Raw genomic sequence first — 21,222 nt, 5'->3', positions numbered from 1 at the left:
CTTGCAATGGAGGCTGTCTTCTGATGTATACTGAGGACATCAATGCTATCTTTCTTCGACTTATTCTGTCTGTCCCTCCCTTTTGCTGCCTTCTGGACTACATGAGCCCACGTTTGCTCTGTCCAAGTATTACATACGCTGCATGGTATAGATGATGTACACTTGGTACATACAATACAAGAGTCATGGTTGTCTTCTTTTGCTTTGAACTTTTTGCATTTCATGCATTTGGTTGACATTTCTACTGAAACGACACAAGAAAAGAAAACAAAGCACAAATTATCAATTCAGCATGTTATTAATTTGCTAATACCACAACCGTTACTAACGGAGTAAGTGATATTAGTCAGTGTCGTGTTAACTCTTAATTGACACGAGTTCCGCGATAGTGTGTGTAACATGGTCTTCAGTAAACAAAATCCATAAGGGTGACAAAGTCACTCAAATTTGAAAAAAATTGTTAAAATAATGTATACAACCTGTAGAAGAATGATTGTTCAACGCAATAAATCCAAATTTAACTTCGGATGGTCCAATTTAACGCTAAGATGGCTTGGATTGTTTGGAGGTATAATGTACGTGTTATCAGTACAAGCGAAGCTTAAAAACTAGTGACACCTGGCGGTGGCAAGGGGAGGAAAGGGGCAAGAGTTATTGCCCTTTGGTCTATATGAGATAGACCGAAAAGACGAATTTTCGTCTTTTAGTAGGGCTGGATTCGAGAGGTAGCAGGCTTATATCCCTAACGTTAATGTGATCGGGGAACGTATCTGAAGGAGAAATGAAGCAGTGTGAATTAAAAATGTTATGATCAAGCACAATAATTCCAGCAATTTATCACAAATGTTGAATAATGCTGATTGCAAGCAGAAGTTTATAGGAATCTTAAATTTATCAAAAGGGCCATAACTAGAAAATAAATTTGTAAGTAGACTTTGTTTCTCCAATAATACTTACCTGATTACATTAAGATTAGGATAAGTCTCTGCTAACTCTGAATCAACCCTTCCTTGAATAGCAAAAATGTCTTTTTGTCTGTGTATCATAATAACAAAAGGAAGCACCTCTTACATGTTAACTCCCATTCTACACATAAAATTACAACTGGTATACCCAGATGTAATCAGTTGTCACTTGAGCAAAACCTATAATTGAATGCTTGAATTGTTGGGAAAGGTGGGAGGGATTTTTTGTAATGTGATCAGTAAGTATTATCAGTGAAAACATAATTTACTAAAACATTCACTTTCTCCATCCAATACAACACCTGATGACATTAACATTTGGAGAAGAAGTAAGAGGAGGAAATGCTGACCATCCTACCTCTACCTGTGTCACTCAGAATGAACTATTCCTAATATTATTTTAGCACAACAAGAGACAATCTGCTTAAACGTGTGTGATTATGCACTTAATTACTGTCTCACGATCAAAGTTTCCCAGGCACATCTATGGAAGATGACAAAGTCATGCCTGGATCTAATGTTGTGTTTTCATGAACTGGGCTTAATCACTTTCTGTGCAGTTACCACTTGCCTGACAAGATTCATTACTCTCCTTGGCATGTCCATGTCACACAAACTGAAACTAGAGAAAGCAGACTGGGCATGTCAGTCAGCTGACTCTGCTCTTAACATTACATTCAAGGCCAGGCTCATGGCAGTTGCTTGTATTTCATGAGCTGATATCTTCATTATTTGCACCTGATCCTGTGAGAGTCCAGAGTATGCTGATTTATTACCTCCCTTTAGCCAAGCAGTCAGTGCTTGTGGAATTATGTCTCATTTTGTCTGCCTTCAGCAGCAGAAAAGTCTTTACAGCTGCTGCAGATCTTGTCCATGTGTCTCGTGTAGCATCTAAGGACACGTACAGATGGTGCAGCTTTGCTTTTCTCAACAGTTAAATTGAGAGGGAGCAAATATTGTTTGCTTGACCAGTGACAGCAACCTGTTCTCAGAAAGAAACCAGGTTGTGTCACTAAAACAAGTGAAATGTCAGAAAGGAACTGCATGTAGTTCAGATCTACAAATATCAAATGTAGTTCACTCACAATGCATCCCGAAGCTAACATTATTCTAAGCTGCAAGTCTTCTATTACTGATGCATCACTGAGGTGGTAGATAGTGATTCAAACTTATAAGGAGTTTGGCCATGTCAAAACCCAGAAAAGATTCCATTTGGGAATAATTAGTAATACTAGACCATAAATTGGAACACAAAGAGATTTTCTTGTCACAGCCAACATCATTATTTCCATGAAGTCTAAACATATCTGAAATCATGGAATGGATCCCTTGATGTGATTGGGGATAACTGCATATCTTCAAATAGAACGATAATGCAGTTAGACATCAGGGAATAGGTAATGAGAGTGGTGTGACTTCAGTGATGTGACAACAGTCAATGACAACACTTGCCATGAGAAAAAAATCTGCTGTTGCTGAGAATTACCCTTTTATTTCTCTGGCTACAATCCTCCATTCTCTTGTATATTTCAAGAGAGGAGCTTGTACTGAGCACTGAAGCTAAAGAGGTTTTCTCACATCTGCAATCTGATGCCCTAACAAAAGGTAGGGTGCATATCAAAACCTATTATTATTTAAGGCCTTTTCAGCAAAATCACCCGATGTTTGAAATTAAGTAGGGACAAAGTTGACAAAACACTATGACATGGTGTTAAAGACTAATCTGTGAACTTAACAACATCTAGACAAGGTATATCTGGATAGTATGTGACTTTTTAGCAGCATGGTGAGAAAGTTGCTGGCAAACAACTCACTATAAAGAAAGCTTTTGTGTTACCCGTATTGTGAATGCTCCATGTGATGCATGTTAATTTATGCAATCTTTAACAACTGTGGCAAGATTCTAAACATTGAACTGTCATCATCGCTGACATGTGTGCTTTGCTTCATCTATATGATATATATGGAGAGAAAGATATTTTTTGTTATTCAGTGAGGGCTGGATAGTAGAGGGTAATTCTAATGTTAATGTGGTCAGGGAAAGTATCTGATGGAGAATTGTGTTAATGAAACAGAAATCTACAACCACAGTGTCTTATATACTTATGCAAATGGAAAACGTAACCTGAAGGATGGATGGATATGTCAATAGCACACACATGAATAGATGGGATTTTTATATCTGTTTTGCTACATAAATCTACAGCATAGCTGCCAACCTTCCAGGCTCACAATTAGTGAAAATAGGGATAAAATGTCATGAATTTGGACATGAATTAGTGAAAAATATGAAACCAAAAATACCATGACAATAACTCCATCCACTCTGACTGCCAATACTACACTATATCAAGACCGCAATATAAAAATAAACACTACATATATGCAGAAATATTTATTTATCAAGACATGATATTGTGGCAGACTTGAACTTCCTCAACTGCTTGATCGTAAATTTGTTTTCTAAACAGTTCAGACTTCTTGCCTGCTGGTTGATCTTGGTGACTAAAATTGCTGACAAATTTTCTGCAGCTAAGGATGTCCTAAAGTCTGTCTTATTTTTCCTCACTAGAGAAAGTACTCTTTCATTGTCACTGTTGCTGTGAGGAATGCACAGGAGCTGCAGCACTTTTGGTTCTTCCACAGGAAAATTTGGAAGCGATTTTCGAGTCCGGGAACATTTGTCGGAACAAATGTTTAGCATGGTCTCCAACTGATAAAGGTAGATTGTGTTCGACAAGAAAACTCACAAATAATGCTTCAGCTTTCGTAGCTTGCTGGTCTTCTGCTGATGGCTTAAAATATTCCAGTGCTGAAATCTGTGAATTCTTAATTTTTCCAACTTCTACATGTTTTTTGAAATCGATGTGCTTCCTCAATTTTGTCTCTGCGATGGCACACTGAGCGGAAAAGGGATGATGAATATCAGTGTTTAATGGCAGAATGCCCGGCCAATTTTTGATATATTCCAAATTAAACTTCACTTTCTGAGCAATACATTTCTTTTTTCCTTGGCGGTGAAGACATTTTCAAGATCTTATATGCGATGCTGAACGGTAACTCAAATCAGTGTTTGTGACACATGCGCAGAGCAAAATTCTGGTTAGGCCCCAGTTTCTCTCAAAAGCATTTGTAAAACTACTCTTATACATACAGATTAAAATAGGCTAAAATACTTGCTACCGAGCCAACTGTACAAATTGGCTGTAGATCTACTAATATCGCAACCAGCAGTACCAGACCATTTTGGCAACTGCGAATATCATGACTGGCGCTTAACGGGAAATCGGTTATTTTATTGAAGATTTAAAATAACTGAGAATTGGGGAATTCGTGAAATTTTGGCTTGCGGCGTGAATCCGTGAATTGCTGAAAAAGTCGTGAAATTCACGCCAAATTCATGAGGGTTGGCAGCTATGCTACAGTTCAACCTTAAACTGAAAAGCATCAAGTTATGGAAAATTACCATCTTCTGAGTCACTGGATTCTTCCTTTGAGATTAAGTCCTTCCTTCTTTTATCTTTCTTCTTCTTTCTGGACTCTGAAAAAAAAAAAAAAAATGAAAATTTTAAAATTAGGCAAGTTTGTTACAGCCCAGCATGTCCATTTTCCAACAGCTGGATTTAACAACATCCCATTGGTCAACACTTGAATAAATATAACCCTTGTCAAACATATGATTAAAGGATCATAAATACAATTATATTTATAATAATCAAAATGAATATGTTACAAATGCTTTGCAAAAAAAATAATACAGTTTGCACTTATTTTGTCATGAAATATTAAATCATTCTGTTAAAAACAATAAATTCATAACAAGATTGGGAATTTCTCTAAATTCCTTACTGACTGAATATACAGTGGTATATACCACTTGGAAAAAAAAAACACGGTAAAAATTGGTGTATCAGTAATACTATGCACATCTACTACCTGTCAGTTTTTAAAACCTGGATGATAAACATATACACTTATCTTTTTAAATTAGTGGAGTTTATGTGCATTTATTTTTTACATATGCTATTGGCAGTGAAATCCATTGCAACCCAATTATTTATGAGGATTAATTATTCAAGCTGTAAACCTGATTAAAATTTTGGGATGTTATTAATGGTCTAAAGAAAACAAAGACAGCCAGGAAGAAAATGGAAAATAAGTGCATGGTAAATACTAGGTATATAACTGTGTTAATTACTTAATTAGAAACAGAACAATTCTCATCTTTGCATATTTTTTGCATCAAATTTTGTTTATATACACAAAATATAGATGCCTATTTTTCTCACAAAATCAGTGAAAGGCCTGTGTGTGCACCTTTCCTGTATACTGATGCAAATGGAAAACTTAACTAAAGGATGGATAGATATTTGCATGTCTGAATAACAATTTATGATCTGTTCAGATTCAAAGTGGGGGATAAAAATTAATCTGACAAATGTCCACAGACTCATCTCAATAGCACACACATGAATAGATGTGATTTTTATGTCTGTTTTGCTACATAAATCTATAGTTCAACCTTAAATTGTAAAGCATCAAGTTATGGAGAATTACCATCTTCTGAGTCACTTGATTCTTCCTCCGAGATTAAGTCCTTCCTTCTTTTATCTTTCTTTTTCTTTCTGGACTCTGAAAAAAAAAATTAAATTTTTAAAATTAGGCAAGTTTGTTACAGCCCAGCATGTCCATTTTCCAACAGCTGGATTTAACAACATCCCATTGGTCAACACTTGAATAAACATAACCCATGTCAAACATATGATTAAAGGATCATAAATACAATTATATTTATAATAATCAAAATGAATATGTTACAAATGCTTGCAAAAAGAATAATACAGTTTGCACTTATTTTGTCATGAAAAATTAAATCATTCTGTTAAAAACAATAAATTCATAACAAGATTGGGAATTTCTCCAAATTCCTTACTGACTGAATATACCAAAGTACTGGTATTGTGACAAAGTACAGTGGTATATACCACTTGGAAAAAAAACCCACGGTAAAAACTGGTGTATCAGTAATACTATGCACATCTACTACCTGTCAGTTTTTAAAACCTGGATGATAAACTTATACACTTATCTTTTTAAATTAGTGGAGTTCATGTGCTTTTATTTTTGACATATGCTATTGGCAGTGAAATCCACTGCAACCCAATTATTTATGAGGATTAATTACTCAAGCTGTAAACCTGATTAAAATTTTTAGGATGTTATTAATGGTCTAAAAAAAACAAAGACAGCCAGGAAGAAAACGGAAAATAAGTGCATGGTAAATACTAGGTATATAATTGTCTTAATTACTTTATTAGAAACAGAACAATTCTCATCTCTGTACATTTTTTGCATCAAATTTTGTTTATATACACAAGATATAGCTGCCTATTTTTCTCACAAAATCAGTGAAAGGCCTGTGTGTGCACCTTTCCTGTATTAGGTACCATTAGTCTCGTGTACATACCAGTTGCTATTACAGTACATGACATAATCTATATGACCAAACACTCATATCAATCATTAGCAGTAGCTTATTTAAACGATATTAACAGCATAAATATAGTTCAGTATTAGTTGTACAAAAGTTATTCATTTTCTGTGTCAGCTACCTTCATGCTTTTTGGACTTATTTTTCTTCTTTTTCTTGTCTTTCTTGCCACTGTCATGTTGTTTCTGGAGCTTGTTTAGCTTTCTGAAAACAAATGTAGAACATTAAACAAATTAGTGCATAACCTATATCGCGTGTGTGTATATATATATATATATATATATATATATATATATATATATATATATATATATATATATATATATATATATATATATATATTATCAGCTGCTTATTTAAATGACACTAACAGCACAAACAGAGTGAAGCATAACTTGGGCAAAAGTATTTCAGCTACCTTCATGTTTTAAGGACTTCTTTTTCTTCTTTTTCTTAAGTTTTTCTATTGTTAACATATTTTGATGATTGATCAGCATAACTTGTAAAAAAAATTACAGAAAATTTTGGGGATATTTTCTGTGAAATATGAACAAATCTGGTTTTGTTTTGTCAGGTTTAATGCATTTTTTCAGCACATGTTAGGCTATACATGACAGTGTATTTGGTGGAGGAAGAACATGGGAAGAACCAACTACCCAAGGGAAGCTCATGGCAAGCTTTCCCATGTACCCAAGTTGGCAATGCCCAGACTCAAACTCACAAAGACTGAAGTGAGTTGTATGAGTTTCCTTTAAAGGCAAGAGCTTTAGACCACTTGGTCACAAAGGATACTCCCCCCTCCCCAAATATGAACAATATATATCAGCAGTTTTTTCTATGAAGAATGTGTTGAAAGGTGGTCTAATTTTTAGTAATAGTGGCAATATATGACGGTTGATCAGCTTATCTAGAACTTTTAAAAGGTCTTCATCTCAGGAAGTTTTTCATAAAATTTTATAAAATTCAGTTCTGTATTATTTTTTTAAGGGTGTAATTATGTTTTTAATTATTGTAGCAATTATCATATTTGATGGCAGATTAGGATCCTTTGTATAAATCTGAAAGGTCTTCATGAATGCTCTCTTTCATATCAAATTCTAGTTTGCATTTTTGAAGATGTTCAAGTTACTGAAATTTTAGTAATGGATGTGCTGCCAATACGTCTATGCAAGGGGAGACTACTTTAGTCTGACTTCCACCTGACCAACAGATAACTTTTAAGAAATTATGATGCTAAAATAAGTCAAAAGATGTGGCAAGCATCTTTTTTAGGGAGGGCTGGAAGTTTAAGGTATTACAATAAATGAGTGGGTAACAGACTCTAACAACTTTTACAATAAATTGTACAAAGATGTTCATAATGGAGAAAACTTCAAAATGAACATAATTTTATGAAGTAAATCTTTCAGCACCATTTTTTAAAAGCCCTTTTTGCATCCAAAACACTCATATGTTGATTGTGTGTGTGCGTGAATTGGATTTGTAACGTAGCTTTAACAATTTTTCAGTCATATCGCTACGATGTCTACAGTATGGCAGTTTATAGTGATGTTAGCACTGGGGCATCATGGTGTAGTCATGTAGCATGATGTCCCACCCAGTCACATTATCCTGACACCAGGCTGACCAGTCCTAATACTAACCTCTTAATGCTGAGCACCAAGCAAGGCAGCTGTTAGCACCATTTTGGTAAGTCTTTGGTATGACTTGGCAGGGGATCGAACCCATGACCTCCCGCATCCGAAGTGGATGCTCTAACCACTAGGCCACCAGAGCGGTCTCATATGTTGAAAAAATGTTCATTTTACAACAGAATATAAATAAATATGCGAGAACTTCACCTATATTTGTCAGAGAGTAAGCATTTAAATAATTTCATTACTATGTTAATTTACAAGATTTTGAAAAGGGGGTGCCGATTTATTTTCAACTAATGTAGATTAAACAATGCACTTTTTAAAAATTCTGTTTTTATCTGAACTGCTCATTTCTAATTGAAACCAGTGTAATTTAGAAAACTAATCAAACTTTTACTCAGCATAAGATTTAATTCAGATAAAATAAATTTGACAATAGTCACAAGGGGGTAACAATTTTAAATTTGTGAATATACCATGGTCAATATTTACCATTACATTTCTAACAGTGTTGAGTCACACATGATATTATGTCATGGGAGTTACTTAAAGCCTAATAAATACCGTGTGTAGTGTCTTTAACACTTACTTTAATAGCTTTTTCTTCTGCTTGGGAGTCAGAGATTTTAGGAACTGTACTTCAGGATCCTCCTCATCTTCATTCTCAAGCAGTTGCTGCAAATTAAAGCAATCATAAAAGTCAATCATCCTGTTGTCAGTCTGACTGTCACACACACACACAATACACAGTAGGAGAGGTTATAAATTTATCACACACTCAAAATTCTAACATTTTTCCTGCAAGTTATATTAAACTTGAAATACTAAGAAGGGTTTGTTTCTGAAAACAAAACAAATGTCTCATCCCCACCCTCCCCACCAGGATGACTGATGCCAAACTGTCACATTAGCACTTGACAGAAGGAACAAAATTACAACAAGAATAAAATGACTATTGCTGGCAATGTGATGCAGATGGTTTCTTAATTTTTTTCTCTGGATTTTTTGTTTCAAAAATCCAAACAGTTCAGTCAATTCAAGCAACATTCCAAATACTTAACACTTTGCAAAATTAAGACATGTGTGAAATTTGAACAAAGTGGGGTACAGGAGACTGCTATTTTAGGCCCCCCTCCACCCCTAAAGTTCAAAACCTTCAAAACTATGGAAAACTTGGTACATGTACTATAATGACATTAAAATCTAATTACATCATCTATAAATGCCTAAACAGAATATGAATGCCAGACTTCATTTGTCAACCTAAAATGATTTTTTAAAAATTGTACAAATATTGTTTTTGCCAAGAGTCCCAAGCTTTTTTTTGTCAAAGAATTTGAAAACAGCTAGAAAGGTCTGAAAATAAGTAGAGGTATATCTTTGAATTTTAAGTAGAAATATTTCACAAGTGAAATGAAGACACTGTATTGTCATAAGTGGCAAAGCCACAAGTGACAATATTAATGTTTCTACTTCAAGTTAAATATTTCCATATACCTATAAAAGTTGTTCATCTGCATGAATTGGTTTTCTCCACTCTATAATTGTGATTAATGGCTGAATTACTACATCATTAGAAAGACTTTTTTTAATTTAGCAATCTTTTTAGGACAGCAACTTTTTTTAATACAAATTTAGCTCTATCATATAATTATTCAAATTATTATTTTATCAAATTAATGATTGTTTTCATATGCAAATGGTAGATTTTTTTCTTCCATCAAAATATTTATTTTGTGTGTGGATTGATACAGTAAAATTCATTCAGGTGGGGTACTGTAGAAGCCTGACAAAGTATTATATCCAGCTGACTTAAGACCAAAACAAAGTCAAACAAAATGATAGTAAGTGTCTTCCACTCATGGTGGGTGGGGAGAAACATAGCTTTAAACAAGTTATGCTACAAATCTTGCTGCACTGATAGCTCATTACAAGGAAAAGTTTAGTAGCTCAAGTAGATTTCATGGACATAAGAGATCTACTGTAAATTTTAAAAAAAATCAAGCCTGGATGATTACTATTTACAATAAACTGCATCATGCATAATCAAAAGCAGAGTCAACACACCATCACCCAATTAAGATTATCATATATATTGGTAGGTTGGATACAACTCTACACAGCACCAATTGAGTATTAATCAGTAGAACACACACCACTGACCCAGATGCTGTGTGTGTGATTTGCATTTTTAATGTAGCTTTAACAAGTTTTTAGTTATATTGCTATGTCTGCAGTGTGGCAGTTTATAGTGATGTCTAGCACTGGGGCATCATGCTGCAGACATGTAGCATGATGTCCCACCCAGTCACATTATCCTGACACAAGGCCGACCAGTTCTAACACTAACCTCTTAACGCTGAGCGCCAAGCGAGGCAACTGCTAGCACCATTTTGTAAATCTTTGGTATGACTCGACCAGGTAACGAATACATGACCTCCTGCATCTGAGGCAGACACTTGAACCATTAGGCCACTGAAACGGTGACCCAGATGCTGTTTTGCAGTTTGATCTGACTTTTATGTAAATCAATATGGTACTTAGTGGGGTGGGGAAAATAGTAGTCATCACTTAGAGTTGGATTTCATTGGAAAATTTTGATCATCAAGTCAGCAAAACTTCTGACCATCAAGTCAACAGGAGTGGCCAAGCACAGTTGCTATGGAGGGGTAGTCTTACTTTTGGGGATTATTGCAAGGATGCTTTAGTGAGTATTTTTTAATGAAGTTTTTACTTTCCATCTCCCCCACTCTTCTAAAACATATGCTGAAGATAAATAAATGTACACAGCTAAACTGTAATACCTCATTAGCTGCTGTTGGATCAGACATTTTTCCCAGAACGCTTTGCTTTATTGTGAAGCCATCCTCTCTCATTGCTTCCAGCAATGAGGATGCACTTGATTTGGCTGTAATAATAAGAAAGATCAATTAAGACATCCCAGTATGCTATTTCTATGCAGCTGGGACTCATTAATGAAACATTCCTCTACTATGTACCTTGTGAAGTCGGAATAAATACTGAGGGATATACTGTTTTCTTAAACTCTGAATGACAGGAACATTTTTTTTTTTAGTATTACTGTGAAAAGCATTACCTGCTAATAATAATAACAACAGACAAAAAATGGCATCACTGTATTAAATAAGATTTGAAACTGAAGTGAAAATTAAACTGAAAGATGAAGGCAAGAAAAACAAGTCTACAAGGTTATAAAAATGAATGGTAGGTTTATCAGTCAACTCCTAAACCCGAGACCTTACCCAATCTGGTCCTAAAGCTTTTAGATTTTACCATTTCATTTCAAATGCATTGTTGGCTCTGGAAGTGCAGAAGTGTTATTGTTTAGCAAGGAAATTCTTGAAACTGATGTCCCAACAAATTTAATCTGGCTTCATCAATATCGAGTTGCACACCAAATCTGAATGAAATCTAGATAAAAAAAATATTTTATGGAAACAAATATGGGTGCGTCTGACAAGCAGGGGCTATAACTATGCTAAACAACAACATGGATCCTGACAAAATGAACTCAGCCAAGGGTTTGACAGAGTCAAGCTGCATACAAAATGTACTTGAAATATAATAATTAAGGGAATTATTGAATGGAAACAAATGTACGTGGATCCAACAATATCAGGTCATAACTCTGCTTAATGATAACAGAGTGAGAATCAAATTAAACCAAGGTATCATCAAATACCTAGCTACTTGCCAAATTTATTGTGCTAAAATAAAATCTGGATGGATGGAAGGAAGGATGTATGGCTTAATTTAATAACTTAATGTTCTCCCCATTTGTATAAAATGTGAGTGGGTGATTTTTTTTGGGGTGGGGAAAGGAGATAAGAAGTTGTTTACATCTCCCTTACAGCCAAATGCAAGGCCAGTTGGCCATTACTTCTGGGCCAGTAATATGAGATTTCTTTCAATAATGTTGATAACAAATGATATAAAAAAAACCCCAGTTATTTCAAGCTTTATATGTGCCATCCATATCTAAAAGCACATCAGCATCATTTGTCTAATATTGAAAGGTCTTTAAAGCCATGTTGGTTTCTACCAAAGTTTGCTGATTGGTTTCTTCAGATAAAGTTTTTTAAATGCGTATCTATTTTAAGTAATGGTGACTGTATTTGATGGCAGATCATCAACATATGTGCAAACGTGTAGGTTTTACATACAATGACATTTTCTATCAAATTTGGTCCAGTTCTGACAAGTGATTTTTTTTCTTTGTGTTTGTAACGGTGGTCATTTCTAAGCAGACCAGGGTCATCTAAATAAAAATCAATGCCCTTCATGACAGGATGATTCTGGTAAATTTTGTAAAATTTCCTTCACAGGTTTCTGAGAAGACATCAAAGTGTTTTAATTTTTTAGTAATGGTGGCTATATCTGATGGTGCATCGTTTGTACAAACTTCAAAAACCTTTATGCAAGGATGCTTCCTGTGGAATTTGGTTAAAAAGCTGTTTATCTTATTTTAGCAACACTAAACTAATAGGATGGCAAATTATTATTTGTGTAAAATTTTAAAGCCATATGTCAATGTGTTTTCTCTAGAATTTGATAAAAATTTCATTCAGCAGTTTTTTTTAGAAATGATCCTTCGAAAATTAATATTTTATGTAATGGTGGATATATCCGAAAGCTAACTGTTGCAATTTGTATAAATGTAAATGGTCTTCATAAATCATTTTATGTCAAGATGCTTTCTGTCCAATTGAGTTAAATTCTGCAAAGATGCTTTTTTAGAAGATGCTATATAAATCGTATTTCTATTTTTAGCAATTGTGGCCACATTTGACGGTTGATCAGCTTCATTTATATAATTTTAAAGCCCTTTATGCTAGGACACTTATGGTCCAGTTAGGTGAAATTCTGCTCACTGGTTTTTTAAGGAAGTTTTTCTTCTACTTTTAGTTTTTGTTTTATTTTTACTCATCCTGGCCATTATGTGGTCTAACAAATTTGGTTAAAACTGGTTCAGTGGTGTCAGAGAAGTTGAGAAATAGCAACTGTTGATGGACAGATGATGCACAATGCACTGTGGATGATACATGATGGATGCAGGGCCAAAACATAAGCTCACTTGGCCTTACAGTGAGGATGAGCTAAAGCCAAAAGATAATAACATGATATTGAGACAGTTCATGAGCAATGATGTGAACCTTGGATACTGCAAGCACTTGGGGATGTCTGATAACTAAAATGTGTAAAAACATACCTGCTGTTTTAGAAAACTTTTACAGCCAAAAAATATGTACAAATTAACTTTTCTTTACTTCTGGTAGTATATATGTATTAGATTTATAATATCCACACTTAAATGTGTTCATGGAAGAGAGATGATCTGCCATTTTCTCACAGCTGATCTAACAGAAACACCATGGGTGTCAAACAAATGGCTTGCTAGACTCATTAGTATACATATGGCTCAAGAGTGAAGTTAATATACTTATATCAAATCTGCCATTATAGCAAATTAGTCTGACACCCCTATGTAACACTATATACCCAATTAATATCAGTGGAGCAAGAAAAGAGCTTACTGGCTATACAAATTATGCATACTTTTTACTTCATTATTTGAAGATTTTGACAGTTTCCCATCTATAAATTCCAAACTACCCCAAATTTGCATACCTAGAAGCCAGTAAGAATTAAAAAGGAGTCATGTACCTGATGATGGTATCCTTACTAACTACCACATATACTAGCCTATAAGTCAAATTCAACTTCAAACAATACAAACTCTGATCTGCTGTAGCACAGTGTTAGCAGATCAGGGTCTATGCTGTTTGTTGGAGCATAGTGTGATTGCAGATCTGAGTCTATGCCAGTTTGACTCCACTTATAAGCAAGTATACGTGGTATTTTACTTAGTCCCAGGGCCCCAAGTGGTCTAAAGCATGCTCCGTTATGGATCAATGCCATCTCACCTCTGTCTGCGTGGGTTCGAGTCTCAGATTCGGTCAATGTGGGTATGTGAGAAAGCTTGCCAGTAGCTTCTCGAGGTCGGTGGTCCTTTCCAGGGATTTCCCGGGTTCTTCCTCCACCATTAATACTGGCCACCATGTATAGTCTATCGTGTGCTAAAAAACTGCATTAAACACTACGTCAGCAACAACAACAACTTAGTATCCCTTTATAAACAAAGAATCTGCATGATTATTATTAGTAGTAGTATTGATCTGACCTTTAATATCATTGTTTTGTTGTCAGATAATATCTAAATATAGCTAAATGAAAACTCACGCTGTGGTGGTTCAGCAGTCAGGTCCTTTCCAAATAATGGACATGTTTTATCTGTGTTGACATGACCCCACTTTCTACATTTGATGCAACGAACATTCCTGACTTCGATACCAAATGGCTGATCCTGAATTGCGTCATCATTTTTAGCATACCTAAAAATAAAGTAGCTTGATATATTCTAATATCAACACTAACCAAAAATTTTAATTGTATCTTTATTTATACTTTTCTTTCTATCTATATGTTTGCTGATTAAAGTATTTAGATAATAAGAAAAGGTTGAAAATAAACAATAAAGATTAATAACAAGTTATTACATGAAACTGGCTGCAAGAAATTCAGTAAAACTTCCATATATCAAATATCAATAACTTGCTAAGTCCAAGCGTTATGCGGAGTCTTGTCTCAAATCTCAAACACTTCATACAACTACCACCACAGTGCAACCCCACCCCATGGGGTCTGAAGCACTCTTTACTTCGAAATTGTACTGTAATTATGTATTTGAAAAATTAAATCTACATGTTAACAATAGGTTGATATTTTTTCAAACACATTCTCTCATATGGGTATTCCTATGAAATATAATCATACTAAATTGTAACAGTTTCACACAACAATTTATTTAAAATTTCCATTATCACTATAAGAAAAGTCACTCACTATCATAATGTTTCTTCATGGCTGAGAAGAAATTCAATGTTTCCTTTTTATCCTGATTCATGTTACCCTACTGAAGGACAACTTTGCGTAAAATAAACATATGCCATATTTTCCAATGAAGTCCAATGAAGTCGAAAGAAAAGAAACATCACTATATAAAACTGTGAAATGAATGGTTATTATGATCACAGTGGCTACTTACGCCTCTCTTGGAGCATTGTATTTCCTCTGCCATTCAAACTTGTATTCAGGCTCTCCCTCTTCTTTCTACAACACAAAAAAAAGTTTATTATCAATGTACAAATAACACTATAGTTTTTCTTCATTCCCAAACATGAAACGGTTACCACAAGAAAATTTATTAGTGTTTCACTGGCATATTGCTGTACATGTATCATGCAATCAACCATTATACTGACTTGCAGCATGTACACTGGAAAATAAATTATAATGTAGCATCCATCTAGCATGTAAATTTAATTCCTCCTTTTTTTATACTGCATTCTCAAATCATGAACTCAGTGTCCAAGGGCTACCAGAATTCTGGATCTAAAATACAAAATGTTCAATTCAGTTAGCCTGGTGCCCATGGGCTAGCAGAATACTGGGTCTGGACAACCAAATGTTTAATTCTGTTAGCCCAGTTTCCAGGGGGAATATGAAAGCCGCATCTGGACTACCAAACTGAAATCATACAGATTAGACGACAACACAATGATGGATCTGAACGATCAAATGTTTACATCAATTAAAACATTGCTCGGGATCCATCAGAATGTCAGACTTGGACAACCAAATGATGAATTCAGTAGCCAGGTGCCCAGGGCTACCCAAATACTGGATCTGAACTACCACACATTGAAATCAGTTATCCCAGTTTCCAGAGGCTACAAAAATGCTGAGTGTGGATTATCAAATGTTGAATTCAGTTAACCTGGATATTACAACCTGTAGCTCCACCACTGGATAATCTATCTCCAGATCAGGGTCACTGCTTGATGTATGCTATGCACAGGTCAATCAAAGGTCTCTTGATAAAATTAAATTCTTGTACTCATTGGTCTGGAACTAATTGGGTTTTGCTCAATTTCAATAATGCTCTGTATGAACAAAAACAAAAATTTATGATACCTGGCTTAGTCTCAATGATCAATATCTTTGTCATAACTGTGAGAATGCATCAAGCAGTTTAGTGACCAAAACTAAATCAGGGTGAACTTGTTTATATGGCCCTGTCTGATGAGTGTTCTCAATGTAATGAAGTACAGATATTTATAGGGCTCCAGGTGACCGAGTGGTCTAAGGTGCTCACCTTTACCAATCACTACCATCTAACTTCTGTCCATGTGGATTCACGTTTTGGGCATGGCCAATGTGGGTATGTGAGAAAGCTGCCAGTAATTTCCCATGAGTCAGTGGTTCTTCATGGGTTTTCCTGAGTTCTTCCTCCACCAATTACACTGACCACTGTATATAGCCTTTCTTACACTGAGAAATGGCATCAAACCAAAAAAACAACAACAAATATTTCAAAATACAACATCAGGATAGATTTTGACTAGATGCTTAAAACAAAATCGACTTGAAGTAGTAGCAGTCATACATATGCTAGTAGTAGCAGTCACACATGTTATTAGTAGCAGTCATACATTTTAGTTGTAGCAGTCATACATGTTAGTTGTAGCAGTCATATGTATGTTAATAGCAGTCACACATGTTAGTTGTAGCAGTGATACATGTTAGAAGCAGCAGTCACACATATGTTATTAGTAGCAGTCATACATGTTAGCAGTAGCAGTCATACATAGGTTAGCAGTAGCAGTCACACATATGCTAGTAGTAGCAGTCACACATGTTAAAAGTAAAAGTCATACATATGTTAGTAGTAACAGTCATACATATATTAGCAGTAGCAGTCATACATGTTAGTGGTAGCAGTCATACTTTTGTTAGTAGTAGCAGTCACACATATGTTAAAAGTAGCAGTCATACATATGTTAGTAGTAGCAGTCACACATATGTTAAAAGTAGCAGTCATACATATGTTAGTAGAAGCAGTCACACATGTTAGTAGTAGCAGTGATACATGTTAGAAGTAGCAGTCACACATGTTAGTAGCAGTCATACATGTTAGCAGTAGCAGTCATACATATGTTAGTAGTAGTAGTCATACAAATGTTAGTAGTAGCAGTCACACATATGCTAGTAGTAGCAGTCACACATATGTTAGTAGCAGTCACACATGTTAGAAGTAAAAGTCATACATTTGTTAGTAGTAGCAGTCACACATGTTAGTAGTAGCAGTCACACATGTTAGTTGTAGCAGTCATACATATGTTAGTAGTAGCAGTCACACATATGCTAGTAGTAGCAGTCACACATGTTAGAAGTAAAAGTCATATATGTTAGTAGTAGCAGTCATACATATATTAGTAGTAGCAGTCATACATGTTAGTAGTAGCAGTCATACTTTTGTTACTAGTAGCAGTCACACATGTTAGTAGTGAGTCATACATATGTTAAAAGTAGTAGTCATACATATATTAGTAGTAGCAGTCATACATGTTAGTAGTAGCAGTCATACATATGTTAGTAGTAGCAGTCACACAGATGTTAGTAGTAGCAGTCACACATATGTTAGTAGTAGCAGTCACACATGTTAGTAGTAGCAGGCATACATGCGTTAGTAGTAGTGTTTAACTATACCTCAATGCAATAGTAATTATAAGGTGTCAGCTAACAGTACAATTTGAAAAATGTAAAAAGGAAAAATTGCACAAAAACCCTTGAATGATAAATCCTTCAAAATAAATGTAAACATAAAATATAATAAGTTAGAATAAAAATTATAAAGATGTTAAAATTCAGTAAAAGGTATATAAAAGATAAAAGCAGCATACATACAAATCTGAAAACATCCTGTCAACATTTTTATACAAGCCACATTTCCTCAAAAAGCCCTAAATTTTCATGGTGGTACATAATTATACAATATCTTCATCGTGTACACATCAAAATAATTCTGTCTCAAAAAGCAAAAGTTGACACACTGGACATAAATGTTACACTGTAAGTGGACACACTCTTGTCAAGGCTCAACCTTCAGTAGGTGTGCACAAGTCACGTATATGTCTTATACACAACCACCACAATACAGCCTCATCCAGCCACAAAAAAAACAATGTAAAAATGACAAAATAAGAACTTACGGTTTAAAGAATTAAATCCAAAAATAATCCAAGAATAATCCACGAATTAAATTTTAGAACTCCTAGTAATTAAATGTTCTAATAAATTCAAGTTCGAGTTCCGACGAAAAATCCAAAATGGAAGGCAATGACGTATACTGTAGTCAATATGGCACTGTAGTATCTACAATTCTTTGTTATTCCACAGACAATAATATTCTGGTGTTTGAATTTCCGAACAAAATTTTAAGAAATGTCTTTGTCCAAGAATTCTGTATGAGCATTCAAATATTTCCAGGAAAAAGAATTAACCCAACTGAATCCAAATAATTTGAATAAAAATTAAAATCTAACTCCAAAGTGGTCACAAACAAACTCTTTCCAGTGTAGTTGTTGTTGTTGTGGGGTTTAATGCCATTTTTCAGCACATGATAGACTATGCATGGCGGCTAGTATTAATGGTGGAGGAAGAACCCGGGAAAACCCCGAGAAGCTACTGGCAAACTTTCTCACATACCCACATTGGCCAAATCCTAGACTCGAACCCATGCAGACACAGGTGAGATGGCAGTGATCCATAACGAAGGCACTTTAGACCACTCGGCCAATCGGGGCCCCCATTCCAGTGTAAAGTAAAAGCCCAAACAGATTATTTCTATATAGGCAAAGGTTATAGAGTCAAATAATGCGCAAAACAGATACCCGTATGAGAGTCAGGTGATCACATTCCAGAACAGTTTAAAAGGTATCTACATGTCTAAGGTCACGTATTCCAGCACAGCCAATTTCACTATCATCATTCACACATTAAAAATGTATTAAAAAAAGAAGTTGTTTACTTGATACTCAATCATGGCCAAGAACTAGGTCAGCAAAAAATACAATGTTTGGTGTTTACGACTGAAAGTCATGTCAAAGTGATTTCTGGAAAATATCATATTCGAAGTAAACAAAATTTCATTACTTTGCCATGTAATGAAATGAAAATAAAAGATTTTAAAATTTACAAACAATTAAAGTAAATCAAATATAAATTAAATAAAATATACTCAACAGTTTAATGTTCTAAAGTTTGTGGAGTGTTCATTCCACATATTATGCAAAGTATGAAGAACATGCTGATTTATGAGATATATGAAGTCAGCACATGGAATTTTCCATTCAGAAATAAAGGACTGGCTGGGCAGCTTTGGCTGCTTTATCATTAGGCCTTATACCAAAATGGCTAGACAGCCATTGGTACAGAATAGAGAAATTAATTAGTTGTCTGATATAAGGTTTTGCTATACTCTCAGCGTGTAAAGGAATAAAGGAAAACTGAAAAGATGAAATTTGTTTCTTGTGAGATCTCAATGTAGCTTTGAGTATCGTTGTAACATTTAAAGTAAAATTTAGATTTTATCCGGTAACCAGTTTGAGTTGGTACCACATACAGTGTGACCCAGCTATAGCGCGCTCCATTATAACGCGAATTCGGATATAACGCGGTCGTGGTGTGGCTCCCGAAATTTCATATACATGTATTTTTCGTGTACACAAAAAAATTCTTTCTTAAAAGTACAAGAAAAAAAGCGTAAAAAGTTTATTATCATTTTGGGGAAGAGATCGTGTATGAATAATACAAGACGATCATGGCGTGGCTCCTGAAATTTTGTTTGTATTTTTCTCGTACACGAAAAAGTAGTTTTTTTCTTCTTAAAAGTGCGAAAAATAACACATAAAAAGTTTATTCTGGGATCGTGTAGGTCTTCGCCAATGTCGCAAATTTGGATTGTTTTTCCTTATTGGCTGCAAAATATACCATGTGGCGAGGTTGTTGGCTGTTTAAACTTTAATATACAACCATTGGTTTAGAGTGCAGAAATTCAGAGGCCCCATGAAAGGAAGCCGCAAACTGGATATAAAATGCACTAAAATTTATCTATTGCTACATAAACAAATTCTTTGTCCATATTGACAAACCATTTAAACAGTGCATTGTTATATCATAATCCGCTTATCATGACATCTAGCATGAGTACTGTATGTTGTGAAATATCCGCTTTTTTGTTGCTGACATTACTTGTAATGGAGATCAACCGGACAAGGTATTATCTCGAAATCTATCTTTCTTTGGATTTTCGGCCGCTTGCTAGTAATTAATATATTTACAAAGACTGACATTTGTATGTGGATGGTAAGTAAAATTCCTATTCTTTTCACTCAGAATTAAATCCTTCAGAACACCACATTTTCTGTAATAATCCCAGTCATCAAACCAGAACACCTGCGTCTCTATTGTCGGTTGACCCTTTGTTAATTTTCAGACGCAATCGTGAAAGGCACCACAAAGGTAAAATAAAAATATTAAAAAAAATAAATAAAAACTACATCTTACTTATTGGTTTATTCAGTAGGCATGGAGGGTCAGTAACTAGAATAGCATAAATGACGGCCAATTCCTTTTTAAAAACGTACCCAGATAAAATAGTTTGCTGAAATTTCAAAGGAAACAGATTACCTTTGAAGTACCAATTGTTATGAAAATGTACTTGGAAAAAAATTGGTCTCGATCATGCATACAATTATTTGAAGATGCTGCTGCACTAAGAAATGGGCATTTGTTTGGTTCTCCAAGGCTATCCTTTAGCGGTGACTTCAATAACTCATGCACCCTTCATCAAAGAAAGATGACTACAATCTTTCAATAAAACAAAGAACTTTTCATCAAAGAAATCTGTACCAGACTTAAATGAAAGTGATGGAATCTGATGGATTTTTGCATTTTCCAATATGACTGGAACACGTCAACTGTGTCGTGAAAGTTTTCTTTTTGTAGGGAAAAAGTTTATGCTTATGAACACTACCAACAGCGGCTTAAAACGCAAACTAACTTTTACCAACTTTGGACGTACTGAAAAGTAAATGTGCTTCGTCATTCATTACGTGATTGTGTTACATTTTCCCAATGAATTCAGACCAATACGACCTGTGACAAAATTATTGAATATTTTAAAGATGTGTGTGTGCATATTTAC

The 21,222-nt window shown here is 34.8% G+C and overlaps 1 protein-coding gene across 1 annotated transcript in view; it reads right to left on the bottom strand.

Moving 5' to 3' along the window:
* LOC149776398 (uncharacterized) overlaps nucleotides 1-21,222 on the bottom strand; it is a 48,127-nt gene that overhangs the window by 16,565 nt on the left and 10,340 nt on the right. Inside the window, exons 4-10 of the mRNA XM_089940775.1 lie at nucleotides 15,220-15,284; nucleotides 14,355-14,506; nucleotides 10,898-11,001; nucleotides 8,683-8,768; nucleotides 6,578-6,660; nucleotides 5,523-5,597; nucleotides 4,432-4,506 (exon numbers count right to left, since the gene is read on the bottom strand). Coding sequence (XP_089796901.1) covers nucleotides 4,432-4,506; nucleotides 5,523-5,597; nucleotides 6,578-6,660; nucleotides 8,683-8,768; nucleotides 10,898-11,001; nucleotides 14,355-14,506; nucleotides 15,220-15,284 — 640 coding nt within the window. The remainder of the gene's footprint in view (nucleotides 1-4,431; nucleotides 4,507-5,522; nucleotides 5,598-6,577; nucleotides 6,661-8,682; nucleotides 8,769-10,897; nucleotides 11,002-14,354; nucleotides 14,507-15,219; nucleotides 15,285-21,222) is intronic.

Source organism: Sinohyriopsis cumingii, chromosome 18, assembly GCF_028554795.1.
Source record: "Sinohyriopsis cumingii isolate HCF-2022 chromosome 18, ASM2855479v2, whole genome shotgun sequence".
NCBI lineage: Eukaryota > Metazoa > Mollusca > Bivalvia > Unionida > Unionidae > Sinohyriopsis > Sinohyriopsis cumingii.
This window is presented reverse-complemented; position numbering and strand designations above follow the sequence as displayed.